The sequence below is a fragment of the Oncorhynchus kisutch genome, unplaced genomic scaffold (genome assembly GCF_002021735.2).
Source record: "Oncorhynchus kisutch isolate 150728-3 unplaced genomic scaffold, Okis_V2 scaffold1632, whole genome shotgun sequence".
NCBI classification, from domain to species: Eukaryota; Metazoa; Chordata; class Actinopteri; order Salmoniformes; family Salmonidae; genus Oncorhynchus; species Oncorhynchus kisutch.
This window is the reverse complement of record NW_022263577.1, coordinates 36,923-49,799: the sequence shown is the minus strand read 5'-3', so window position 1 is coordinate 49,799 and position 12,877 is coordinate 36,923. Positions and strand designations below refer to the sequence as shown.

Genomic DNA, 12,877 nt, shown 5'->3' with positions numbered 1-12,877 from the left:
GACGTGGCTTGGGGTTATAGCATTTCTTTCACATGGCCCATCAATTTAGACAAGTGTGTCTGCGTAAGCGCCATCTAATATTTATTAAGTATTTTTTATCTGGACACTTTCTGTTTACCTGGAATTGTTCCATATTGTTGGCTACTACCACTTCTAATCTTTACTACACTACTCACTGGTTTAGCACATGACCTCACATGTAATCCTTAAATAGATGGGTGGTGCTGGCTTAAGATGTGTGAACAATGCTGAATGGGTTTAGACAAGGAGAGTTCTCCAGTAGCTACCAAAACATTCAAAGGCCCTTTTCCTCAAAGTGAGTTTACAAGTTATCAACTTTCAAAGCAGAATTACTTTCCCATTGTTCCTCAAAATGCAGTGTATGATATAGCGTTTTGTAGCTCTGAGTCTCTACTTTTTACCAATGTAAAAAGACCAATTTCAAATGTTGCTACATAAGACCGAATCCAGGTGGTGAGTCAGATTTGGTTCCCTCCCTGTTGTGCTGTCTATCTGTCTCAGCATCTTCTTTGCAGTCCTCTGTGCTTCTTCTTGTTCTCTGTCTACCTGTCTGTCTGCTTCAGCCTTATACGTTATAAAAGTACATCTAACAACTTGGGTTATATTTTAAATCACGTGTCCCCCTGACTGAACATTCTACCCGAAGTGTTACTACTACAGAGCTCCAGACTAACATTTCCCTCTGGTGTCACAACATTTTACAGTTGGGGATCCCAGCCCTGATCAATCATCTTATAAAGTCATTCTTATTGCTTTAATTAAGAAGTATAAATAATAAACTACTGAGGTATTCAAGTTGTTCATCTAACATGTCCAAGCAGGAATGCATGATGCAACATAATCCAGTGATTGTCATGAACTTTGGGTTGACAACAGATAGAGTTCTTGTATTTTACTCTCAAAGTAGGACTCCAGAATTTCCAGATTTTGTTTGTTTTGGTCAATAGAGATGAATTACATACATCTTCATGTGAACTAACTACTGTACACGGAACGAAAAATATAAACGTAACATAAAATGTTGGTCTAATGTTTCATGAGCTGAAATAAAAAGATCCCAGGAATGTTCCATACGCACAAAAAGCATATTTCTCTAAAATGTTGTGCACACGTGTTTACATCCCTGTTGGTGAGCATTTCTCCTTTACCACGATAATCCATCCATGTGACAGGTATGGCATATCAAGAAGCTGATTAAACAGCATGATCACAGATACACCTTGTGCTGGGGACAATAAAAGGCCCCCTCTAAAATGTGCAATTTTGTCACAACACAATGTCACTGATGTCTCAAGTTTTCAAGTTTTGAGGGAGTGTGCAATTGGCATGCTAAATGCAGGAATCTCCACCAGAGCTGTTGCCAGATAATTTAATGTTAATTTCTCTACCATAAGCCGCCTCCAACGTTGTTTTTAGATAATTTGGCAGTACGTCCTACCGACCTCACAACCACAGACCACATGTATGGCATGGTGTGGGCGACATTGTGAACGTTGTGAACAGAGTGCCCCATGGTGGCTGTGGGGTTATGGTATGGGCATTGTATTGTTGGAAATTTGAATGCACAGAGATACTGTGACTAGATCCTGAGGCCCATTGTCATGCCATTCATCCGCTGCCTTCACATCATGTTCCAGCACGAAAATGCACGGCCCCATGTCGCAAGGTTCTGTACACAATTACCAACAACGACGAGATGGCCTACAGGGAGGAGGTGAGGGCCCTCGGAGTGTGGTGTCAGGAAAATAAGCTCACACTCAACGTCAACAAAACTAAGGAGAGAAAACAGCAGAGGGAACACCCCCCTATCCACATCGATGGAACAGTAGTGGAGATTGTAGTAAGTTTTAAGTTCCTTGGCGTACACATCACAGACAAACTGAATTGGTCCACCCACACAGACATCATCGTGAAGAAGGGGCAGCAGCGCCTCTTCAACCTCAGGAGGCTGAAGAAATTTGGCTTGTCACCAAAAGCACTCACAAACTTCTACAGATGCACAATCGAGAGCATCCTGTCGGGCTGTATCACCGCCTGGTACGGCAACTGCTCCGCCCACAACCGTAAGGCTCTCCAGAGGGTAGTGAGGTCTGCACAATGCATCACCGGGGGCAAACTACCTGCCCTCCAGGACACCTACACCACCCGATGTCACAGGAAGGCCATAAAGATCATCAAGGACAACAACCACCCGAGCCACTGCCTGTTCACCCCGCTATCATCCAGAAGGCGAGGTCAGTACAGGTGCATCAAAGCTGGGACCGAGAGACTGAAAAACAGCTTCTATCTCAAGGCCATCAGACTGTTAAACAGCCACCACGAACATTGAGTGGCTGCTGCCAACACACTGACTCAACTCCAGCCACTTTAATAATGGGAATTGATGGGAATTGATGTAAAATATATCACTAGCCACTTTAAACAATGCTACTTAATATAATAATAATATAATGTTTACTTACCCTACATCATTTATCTCATATGTATACGTATATACTGTACTCTATATCATCTACTGCATCTTTATGTAATACATGTATCACTAGCCACTTTAAACTATGCCACTTTGTTTACATACTCATCTCATATGTATATACTGTACTCGATACCATCTACTGCATCTTGCCTATGCCGCTCTGTACCATCACTCTTTCATATATCTTTATGTACATATTCTTTATCCCTTTACACTTGTGTGTATAAGGTAGTAGTTTTGGAATTGTTAGTTAGATTACTCGTTGGTTATTACTGCATTGTCGGAACTAGAAGCACAAGCATTTTGCTACCCTCGCATTAACATCTGCTAACCATGTGTATGTGACAAATAAAATTTGATTTGATTTGATTTGATTTGACAATTGCTGGAAGCAGAAAATGTCCCAGTTCTTCCATGGCCTGCATACTCACCAGACATATCACATGTTTGGAATGCTCCGGATCAATGTGTATGATCAATCAATCAATAAATCAAATGTATTTCTAAATCCCTTCTTACATCAGCTGATGTCACAAAGTGCTGTACAGAAACGCATTGTAAAACCCCAAACAGCAAAGCAATGCAGGTGTAGAAGCACGGGGGCTAGGAAATACTCTCTAGAAAGGCCAGAACCTAGGAAGAAACCTAGAGAGGAACCAGGCTATGTTGGGTGGCCAGTCCTCTTCTGGCTGTGCCGGGTGGAGATTATAACAGAACATGGCCAAGATGTTCAAATGACGGTGTGTTCCAGTTCTCGCCAATATCCAGCAACTCCGCACAGCCATTGAAAAGGACAACATTCCACAATCAATAGCCTGATCAACCCTGTCACAACAGATACTGACTGGTTTTCTGATCCACGCCCCTATGTTTTTTAAGGTATCTGTGACCAACAGATGTATTTCTGTATTCCCAGTCATGTGAAATCCATAGATTACAGCCTAATTTATTTATTTCAATTGATTGATTTCCTTATATGAACTGTAAGTCAGTGAAATCTTTGTAATTGTTTCATGATGCATTTTATGGTAAGTTAATAAAGGTGTTCTTTGTCATGCTCCTTCCATATAGAGCTGATGGAATGTTTAGCAAGTGTAAATGTTCTTTGTCAGGTCACATTTCACAATTAAAACAAGTGTATGTTATTTCCCCCCCTAGGGGTGGTTGACCTGACAGGTAAAACGTGTATGTTATTTCCCCTCCTAGGGGTGGTTGACCTGACAGGTAAAACGTGTATGTTATTTCCCCTCTAGGGGTGGTTGACCTGACAGGTAAAACGTGTATGTTATTTCCCCCCTAGGGGTGGTTGACCTGACAGGTAAAACGTGTATGTTATTTCCCTCCTAGGGGTGGTTGACCTGACAGGTAAAACGTGTATGTTATTTCCCCCCTAGGGGTGGTTGACCTGACAGGTAAAACGTGTATGTTATTTCCCCCCCTAGGGGTGGTTGACCTGACAGGTAAAACGTGTATGTTATTTCCCCCCTAGGGGTGGTTGACCTGACAGGTAAAACGTGTATGTTATTTCCCTCCTAGGGGTGGTTGACCTGACAGGTAAAACGTGTATGTTATTTCCCCCCCTAGGGGTGGTTGACCTGACAGGTAAAACGTGTATGTTATTTCCCCCTAGGGGTGGTTGACCTGACAGGTAAAACGTGTATGTTATTTCCCCTCTAGGGGTGGTTGCCCTGACAGGTAAAACGTGTATGTTATTTCCCCCCCTAGGGGTGGTTGACCTGACAGGTAAAACGTGTATGTTATTTCCCCCTAGGGGTGGTTGACCTGACAGGTAAAACGTGTATGTTATTTCCCCCTAGGGGTGGTTGACCTGACAGGTAAAACGTGTATGTTATTTCCCCCTAGGGGTAGTTGATCTGACAGGTAAAATGCCTCACTTGTTTTTATAAACTACTATGAAAAACATTATTAACAAACTTACTTCAAGTTTTACCATTTGAAGTGAAGTGGAGTGAAAGTGAAACTGAGTGAAATGAAAAGTCATTAGTAATGATGACTATCTCTTGCAGAATGTTCTCAATCGTGTTTGTCACCACAGGAGGTTGATGGCACCATAATTGGGGAGGATAGGCTCGTGGTAATGACATGAGCCGACTTAGTGGAATGGTATCAAATACAACAAACACATGATTTCCATGTGCTTGATACCATTCCATTTGCTCAGTTCCAACCATTATTTGGAGCTGTCCTTCCCTCAGCAGCCTCCACTGTTTGTCAGTGTTCTTGGCCAGCTGCTTGGCAATGCATGAGTAATAAAAATACAATTGTGAATAATAATTAAATAATTAAATAATAGCTTTTCTGCTTTCATCAACTTGTCTTTTTCAGTTAGACTTAGGAGGTATTCTTTGAGACAACCTCTGATGGATTACAGCATTGCAGAATGTACTTTAGTAAATTCATCTGCACTTTAATCATAATGAAAAGATCTTTGAGAAATGTGTTGGTAAAACTAAAATGATGTATACATACATTTTTATTATTAATATAGTAAATATAATGCCCATGTTATTTTATCCATGAAAGACCCACACTCGTATTCCTCTGCGGTGGTTCAGGGAGGTGGCACCGCATTTGCTTCCTACGGTGAGGGACGCATCACAGTGGTCAGAGTGTGGGAGAACATCAACTACTACTATTACTACTACTACTACTACTACTACTACAACAGAAACGCCTACATCAGCGGGTGAGCAGACCCTGACCCATGAACAGACACCACTGACTCAGTCCAACTACACTACCCAACAGACACCACGGCTCAGTCCAACAACACTACCCAACAGACACCATGACTCAGTCCAACAACACTACCCAATTTCTCACTACTCACTCAGTCAAACTACACTACCCAACAGACACACTCTTTCTATATTTATTGTGAAAATCCTGCTCTGGTTCTGAGGTTCTAGCTGAGATACGGCTACAACTGGTCTCCTGTGTTTGGTTGCGAAGTTGGTGAAGAGCAGGAGATGGAGCCATTGTCCAGGTGTTTGGGAAGTACAACCCTCTAAAATACATCTACACCTTGGTGTTCAGCACCAACCGGGGGCTCTCTCTGTTGGCCAGCCAGACTTTCCAAGTCTCCTTCAACTTCTACCCAACCCACATGGGAAATGAGCTGAGGCTGAAGCGGTCGCTTCAACGGGTGCCGGCATCACCTCCAATGGAGCCCACTGGGGATTGGTGGACTTGGAAGAGGCTGGAAACACCTCCAATGGAGCCCACTGGGGATTGGTGTACTTGGAAGAGGCTGGAAACACCTCCAATGGAGCCCACTGGGGATTGGTGTACTTGGAAGAGGCTGGAAACACCTCCAATGGAGCCCACTGGGGATTGGTGTACTTGGAAGAGGCTGGAAACAACTCCATCGTAGCCCACTGGTGATTGGTGTACTTGGAAGAGGCTGGAAACACCTCCAATGGAGCCCACTGGGGATTGGTGTACTTGGAAGAGGCTGGAAACAGCACCTTCTCTTAATTGGAGAAAAAAAAGTATGTCTTGCTCTTTGGGTTGGTTCCCCGGAAACAGATTAAGCCTAGTCCTGGACTAGTTCCTATTAATGGAGATTCTCCTTTGAGCATTTCCAAAATAAATATTATAGTTTGATTACATTTTAGGGTATCTGAGGAGTAAATAGAAACTAATTTTGACTTGTTGAAACAAAGTTTAGGGGTAGATTTTCGGATTCCTTTCTCTGCAAGTTGAATGAGTTGATTACTCAAATCGATGGAGCCAACAAGACAGACTTTTTGGGATATAAAGAAGGATTGTATCTAACAAAACAACACTACATGTTATAGCTGGGCCCCTTTGGATGACAAATCAGAGGAAGATTTTCAAAAATTAAGTGAATAGTTCATAGTTATGTGAATGTATTCAAGAATTGAAGCTTTCAGCTGATATAACACACTATATGTACATAAATGTTTAAAATCCATAATATTCATGATTATTTATTTGAATTGCGCGCCCTCCAGTTTCCCTGGAAGTTGTCCTGCTAGTGGGACACCGATCCTTTAGAAGTTTTTAATGAATTTGAATGTTTAGAATATTATTGAGTATTTTCTAAATATGCACACTTTTCTTTTTGAGGTTACGCCTTTGAAGGAGAAGAGTCACATACAGGTCACATGCATTATTGAAGGTTGTATTTACCACAACAAATGAAAAGATGAGTATGTATGAGTTTATCAGAATACATTTAATATACATTAGTTCAGCTTGTTATCTTAGCGTTATACAGCAAACAAATGTTTTGTAAGGGAAGCTACCAACTGGGCAAAGACGTCAATTCAACGTCTATTCCACATTGGTTCATTTAATTGAAATTCCGCGGAAACAACGTTGATTCAACCAGTGTGTGCCCAATGGGTAGTTATTGAGATAAATTCATGTTCTTCCCCAACTAAAATAAAAAAGATAACTCAACTTACATACACAAAGGTAGTTAATATAGCAATTTAGATTTATATTGACCTTTATTTTTGATAAATTAGGTCCTACATTATATATTTGTATTAACGTGTTAATTGAACTATCAAATATTATGGATAGGTAGTCACAAGTGCCTCAGGGTATTTCACCTTGTCATCTGTATACAAAAGTTTATTTTCTCACTTTGTAACTTCTACTGATATTTATCTGGTTAATCTGCAGAATATGAAATCATATTGTTTTCCTGTAGTAACATGAACAGGTTGCCAGTGATTTAATGAAGATGTGAGTATTGAAATAATGTAGACGGAAAATGTTGAATCTTGTCTGCACATCTAGAATTAAATTGAAATACATGTACTGAAACAAATATTCTACAATAAAATACTGTAGGTATTTGAGCAAACCAATGAACTAAGCACCTTGTTAATGATCAGATCCACATGTCTTTTTCAGCATGTTAATGTTTGAAGGGAAGGAGTTCCTCTTGGTGTAATTAAATAACTGAAGACTGAACACATTCATACGATGTTGGTATTTTATTTTATTTGTTCGGTTGTTAGATTGTATCTTTTTTTTAATCCCTATTTCAGATCATTAATTTGTTACAAATTCAAAAGAACACAATTATTATTTCCTTATAACATTCCTTGATACTCCCTCCCAATGTAGCCTCGACCAATTAGAAAACAATGTCTGACTTCTCAATAGTGACTGACTAAAGGTGTTCTTTGTCATGCTCCTTCCATCTAGAACTGATGGAATGTTCAGCAGGTATAAATGCAGTTCTTAGAGGAATCAGTAGACTAGAAGGACCTGGCAGAGACAGAGAGACAAGAAGCTTTTACAGGTTTTCACACACATCTCAAGATAGCACTGTGGGTAACTACACAACTAACTAAATAGAAAATGTGCACTTGTTTTTAATGCATAATACTGGTGTGGGAAATGTTATGAAGGTAATACTCATTATTTCTTGGTACTTGGGCACAAACATTTTGGCCCTTTTGCCACTAAATTTTAATTCAATGATCTGACATTATTTTTAATGTGACAGTAGCTTAGCACTGCAAGAGTGATTGTAGTAAACAAGAGTAGGTTCAACTTTATAGAGCCGTTTACATTTCACATTCAAGAATGGTTTGCTGTTTGTTACGTCACAATTCAAAAGGTTATTTTCTTCTCCCTCCTAGGAAACACTGACCTGACAGGTAAAATGACTTATTTGTTTTGACAAACTACTATGAAAAACATTATTAACTACATTATTTCAAGTTTTACCATTTAAAGTGAAACGGAATGAGAGTGAAATTGACTGAAATTAAAGGTCTTAAGTGTTGATGCCTCACTTTTGCAGAATGTTCTTAATCCTGGTTGTCACAATGTTCTTGGCTGGCTGCTTGGCTTTGCGTGAGTTATAAAAATACAATTCTGAATTATAATGATAAAATAATAGCTTTTGTGCTTTTACCAATTTGTCTTTTTCAGTTAGACTTAGGAGTTCTTCTTTGAGACATAAACTTATGGATTAAATCATTGCAGAATGTACTTTAGTTAATTCATCTGCACTTTATTCATAATGTAAATATCTTTCAGAAATGTGTTGATAAAAATAAAATGTTGTATATATAAAGATGTATTATTAATATAGTAAATATAGTAAACATATTGGCCATGTTATTTTAGCCATCAAAGACCCGTACTCGTATTCCTCTGCGGTGGGTCAGGGAGTTGGCACCCCATTTGCTTCCTACGGTGAGGGGCGCATTACGGGAGTCAGAGTGTGGGAGACCAACAACAACTACTACTACTACTACTACTACAACAACTACAACAGCAACAACTACATCAGCGGGTGAGCAGACTCTGACCCATGAACAGACACCACTGACTCAGTCCAACTACACTACCAAACAGACACCACTGACTCAGTCCAACTACACTACCCAACAAACACCACTGACTCAGTCCAACTACACTACCCAACAAACACCACTGACTCAGTCCAACTACACTACCCAACAAACACCACTGACTCAGTCCAACTACACTACCCAACAAACACCACTGACTCAGTCCAACTACACTACTCAACAAACACCACTGACTCAGTCCAACTACACTACCCAACAAACACCACTGACTCAGTCCAACTACACTACCCAACAAACACCACTGACTCAGTCCAACTACACTACTCAACAAACACCACTGACTCAGTCCAACTACACTACCCAACAAACACCACTGACTCAGTCCAACTACACTACCCAACAAACACCACTGACTCAGTCCAACTACACTACCCAACAAACACCACTGACTCAGTCCAACTACACTACCCAACAAACACCACTGACTCAGTCCAACGACACTACCCAACAAACACCACTGACTCAGTCCAACTACACTACCCAACAAACACCACTGACTCAGTCCAACTACACTACCCAACAAACACCACTGACTCAGTCCAACTACACTACCCAACAAACACCACTGACTCAGTCCAACTACACTACCCAACAAACACCACTGACTCAGTCCAACTACACTACCCAACAGACTTTCTTTCTTCCTTTCTTTCTTTGTTGTGTTTATTACATATTCAGTTTATGACCAAACAATATTGTTATCGTATCTAACCCAGAGTACAATGGAACATGTAATTCCTTGATATTCTCTGACGCTACCTGCTGTCTCGGTCTGAATGTGCCTTATCAAAACACAACCAACGTGAAAAGCTTCCTCTGTTTTAGGTTCCAGCTGAGATACGGCAACACCTGGTCTCCTGTGTTCGGTAACGAAGGGAGTGTAAAGCAGGTGATGGAGCTGTTTAATGATGAGGCCATCGTCGAGGTGTCTGGGAAGTACAACCCAGCAGACTACATCTGCTACCTGGTGTTAACCACCAACATGGGGCGCACTCTGTCAGCCGGCATGCCCAACCAAGTCTCCTTCAACTTCTACCCAACCAACATGGGCAATGAGCTGAGGATCCTCAGCGGTCGCTTCAACGGTGCTGGAATCACCTCCATCGGAGCCCACTGGGGATTGGTGGACATGGAAGGGGCTGGAAACAGTACTCTGGAAACAGCACTGGAAACAGTAACTCCTATTTATTAGGGGGAAAAATGCATTTTAGTCCAGGAGTAAACTTAATCTGGGTCCAGGAAACTGACCCTGTATGTTGGACGGTTGCTTGACAGACGCTGACAGAACTGTTGTTATTTCACTATCTGTTTTTTATTTCACTGAATGAATTTGAATGTTTTGAGTACTTTGGAAGTACTTTTGAGGTGATTCCTCACTTGAAGCAGTAATAAAATATTTCTTAACATATTCAAAATTCATTTAGTTCAAATTCTCATGAAGCATCCATAAGATAGGAATATTCAAACAGTCCTGTCAGCTTGGGTCACAGACCACATGCGTTGTTATCACATTTTATCACAATAAAGGAAAGAATCATATGGGATTTAAAGGATTAATTATATATTTGATTAATGGAACAATCAAATATTATGGGGAGATAATAGTGTTTCAGGGAGTTTCACCTTCACTATTTTATACACGCTGCATTTGTTGTTTGTTGTTCCTTTTCTGCTACATCTGCTTATGGACATTTGAATAAAAAGCATATCTTTAATCATTATATTCCATTGTATTCCTTTTGATAAGCATATACATACAGTAGTGACCAGAAGCTACAATAAGCTTAACAAACCCTAGCTCAATGGTGTCAATAAGGAACTACATTTATAACAGCAACGCCTATCCAATAGTAATGAAGGGAAAAAATGGATAGTTACATATCGGGATATTATTTTCCACAATATATCATGTCGTATCGCATCAACAATATCAAACTATTATGTTTGTGTTAGTTGGCTGTCTCTGCACTAAAACTCTTATTTTCCTTCATAGACTGTTCTCCATTTTCATTTGAAATAGGAAGCACATATTTGGAGGAAATTTTACTTCCATTACTTTCTCATGATTTCTATTCTCTCTGCCACAGACATATAGTGAGCAATATGTTTGGAACATCGCATCACAATAAAATCACAGTATAGAACCACAATAAGTGTAGAATCATGAGAATCATAATACATATCATATCAACACCATATAATTGTGACAATATGGGGCTGCATAGTGTTTTAGTTAAAGCTACAGTCTGAGATTTGGGAAGCTGTTCAATGTTCAGCTGTATACCAAAACAAGTGGTGGGGAGGGACACCACTTTGTTACGAATCACAGACTGTGTGGATGGTCTAGATTAGACAGTTTGATAGATGGGGTTTATACAGTATATGGATGGTCTAGATTAGACAGTTTGATAGATGGGGTTTATACAGTATATGGATGGTCTAGATTAGACAGTTTGATAGATGGGGTTTATACAGTATATGGATGGTCTAGATTAGACAGTTTGATAGATGGGGTTTATACAGTATATGGATGGTCTAGATTAGACAGTTTGATAGATGGGGTTTATACAGTATATGGATGGTCTAGATTAGACAGTTTGATAGATGGGGCTTATACAGTATATGGATGGTCTAGATTAGACAGTTTGATAGATGGGGTTTATACAGTATATGGATGGTCTAGATTAGACAGTTTGATAGATGGGGTTTATACAGTATATGGATGGTCTAGATTAGACAGTTTGATAGATGGGGTTTATACAGTATATGGATGGTCTAGATTAGACAGTTTGATAGATGGGGCTTATACAGTATATGGATGGTCTAGATTAGACAGTTTGATAGATGGGGTTTATACAGTATATGGATGGTCTAGATTAGACAGTTTGATAGATGGGGCTTATACAGTATATGGATGGTCTAGATTAGACAGTTTGATAGATGGGGTTTATACAGTATATGGATGGTCTAGAGTAGACAGTTTGATAGATGGGGCTTATACAGTATATGGATGGTCTAGATTAGACAGTTTGATAGATGGGGTTTATACAGTATATGGATGGTCTAGATTAGACAGTTTGATAGATGGGGTTTATACAGTATATGGATGGTCTAGATTAGACAGTTTGATAGATGGGGCTTATACAGTATATGGATGGTCTAGATGTGACAGTTTGATAGATGGGGTTTATACAGTATATGGATGGTCTAGATTAGACAGTTTGATAGATGGGGTTTATACCGTATAAGGATGGTCTAGATTAGACAGTTAGATAGATGGGGTTTATACAGTATATGGATGGTCTAGATTAGACAGTTTGATAGATGGGGTTTATACAGTATATGGATGGTCTAGATTAGACAGTTTGATAGATGGGGTTTATACAGTATATGGATGGTCTAGATTAGACAGTTTGATAGATGTGGTTTATACAGTATATGGATGGTCTAGATTAGACAGTTTGATAGATGGGGTTTATACAGTATATGGATGGTCTAGATTAGACAGTTTGATAGATGGGGTTTATACAGTATATGGATGGTCTAGATTAGACAGTTTGATAGATGGGGTTTATACAGTATATGGATGGTCTAGATTAGACAGTTTGATAGATGTGGTTTATACAGTATATGGATGGTCTAGATTAGACAGTTTGATAGATGGGGTTTATACAGTATATGGATGGTCTAGATTAGACAGTTTGATAGATGGGGTTTATACAGTATATGGATGGTCTAGATTAGACAGTTTGATAGATGGGGTTTATACAGTATATGGATGGTCTAGATTAGACAGTTTGATAGATGGGGTTTATACAGTATATGGATGGTCTAGATTAGACACTTTGATAGATGGGGCTTATACAGTATATGGATGGTCTAGATTAGACAGTTTGATAGATGTGGTTTATACAGTATATGGATGGTCTAGATTAGACAGTTTGATAGATGGGGTTTATACAGTATATGGATGGTCTAGATTAGACAGTTT

General features: G+C 39.7%; 1 protein-coding gene across 3 annotated transcripts; it reads left to right on the top strand.

Moving 5' to 3' along the window:
* Nucleotides 1-7,714: 7,714 nt before the first annotated feature.
* On the top strand, nucleotides 7,715-10,607 carry LOC109879470 (zymogen granule membrane protein 16). Of its 3 annotated transcripts, none has more exons than XM_031818814.1 (5): nucleotides 7,715-7,830; nucleotides 8,146-8,163; nucleotides 8,310-8,362; nucleotides 8,639-8,807; nucleotides 9,712-10,607. In XM_031818814.1, the coding sequence occupies exons 3-5, from the start codon at nucleotides 8,311-8,313 to the stop codon at nucleotides 10,076-10,078; spliced, it is 588 nt and encodes a 195-aa protein (XP_031674674.1). In that variant the 5' UTR covers nucleotides 7,715-7,830; nucleotides 8,146-8,163; nucleotide 8,310; the 3' UTR covers nucleotides 10,079-10,607. The 3 variants fall into 3 exon arrangements, with proteins under 3 accessions (XP_031674674.1, XP_020327227.2, XP_031674673.1); XM_020471638.2 differs by having other exon boundaries at nucleotides 7,720-7,834; XM_031818813.1 differs by having other exon boundaries at nucleotides 7,769-7,830; nucleotides 8,146-8,362.
* The last annotated feature ends 2,270 nt before the right edge of the window (nucleotides 10,608-12,877 follow it).

Coding starts and splice junctions, on each gene's coding strand:
- LOC109879470 (XM_031818813.1), top strand. CDS start 8,293: ATGCCTCACTTTTGCAGAATGTTCTTAATCCTGGTTGTCACAATGTTC. Junction 8,363..8,638: donor GGCTGGCTGCTTGGCTTTGC/GTGAGTTATAAA, acceptor ATGTTATTTTAG/CCATCAAAGACCCGTACTCG. Junction 8,808..9,711: donor AGCAACAACTACATCAGCGG/GTGAGCAGACTC, acceptor CCTCTGTTTTAG/GTTCCAGCTGAGATACGGCA.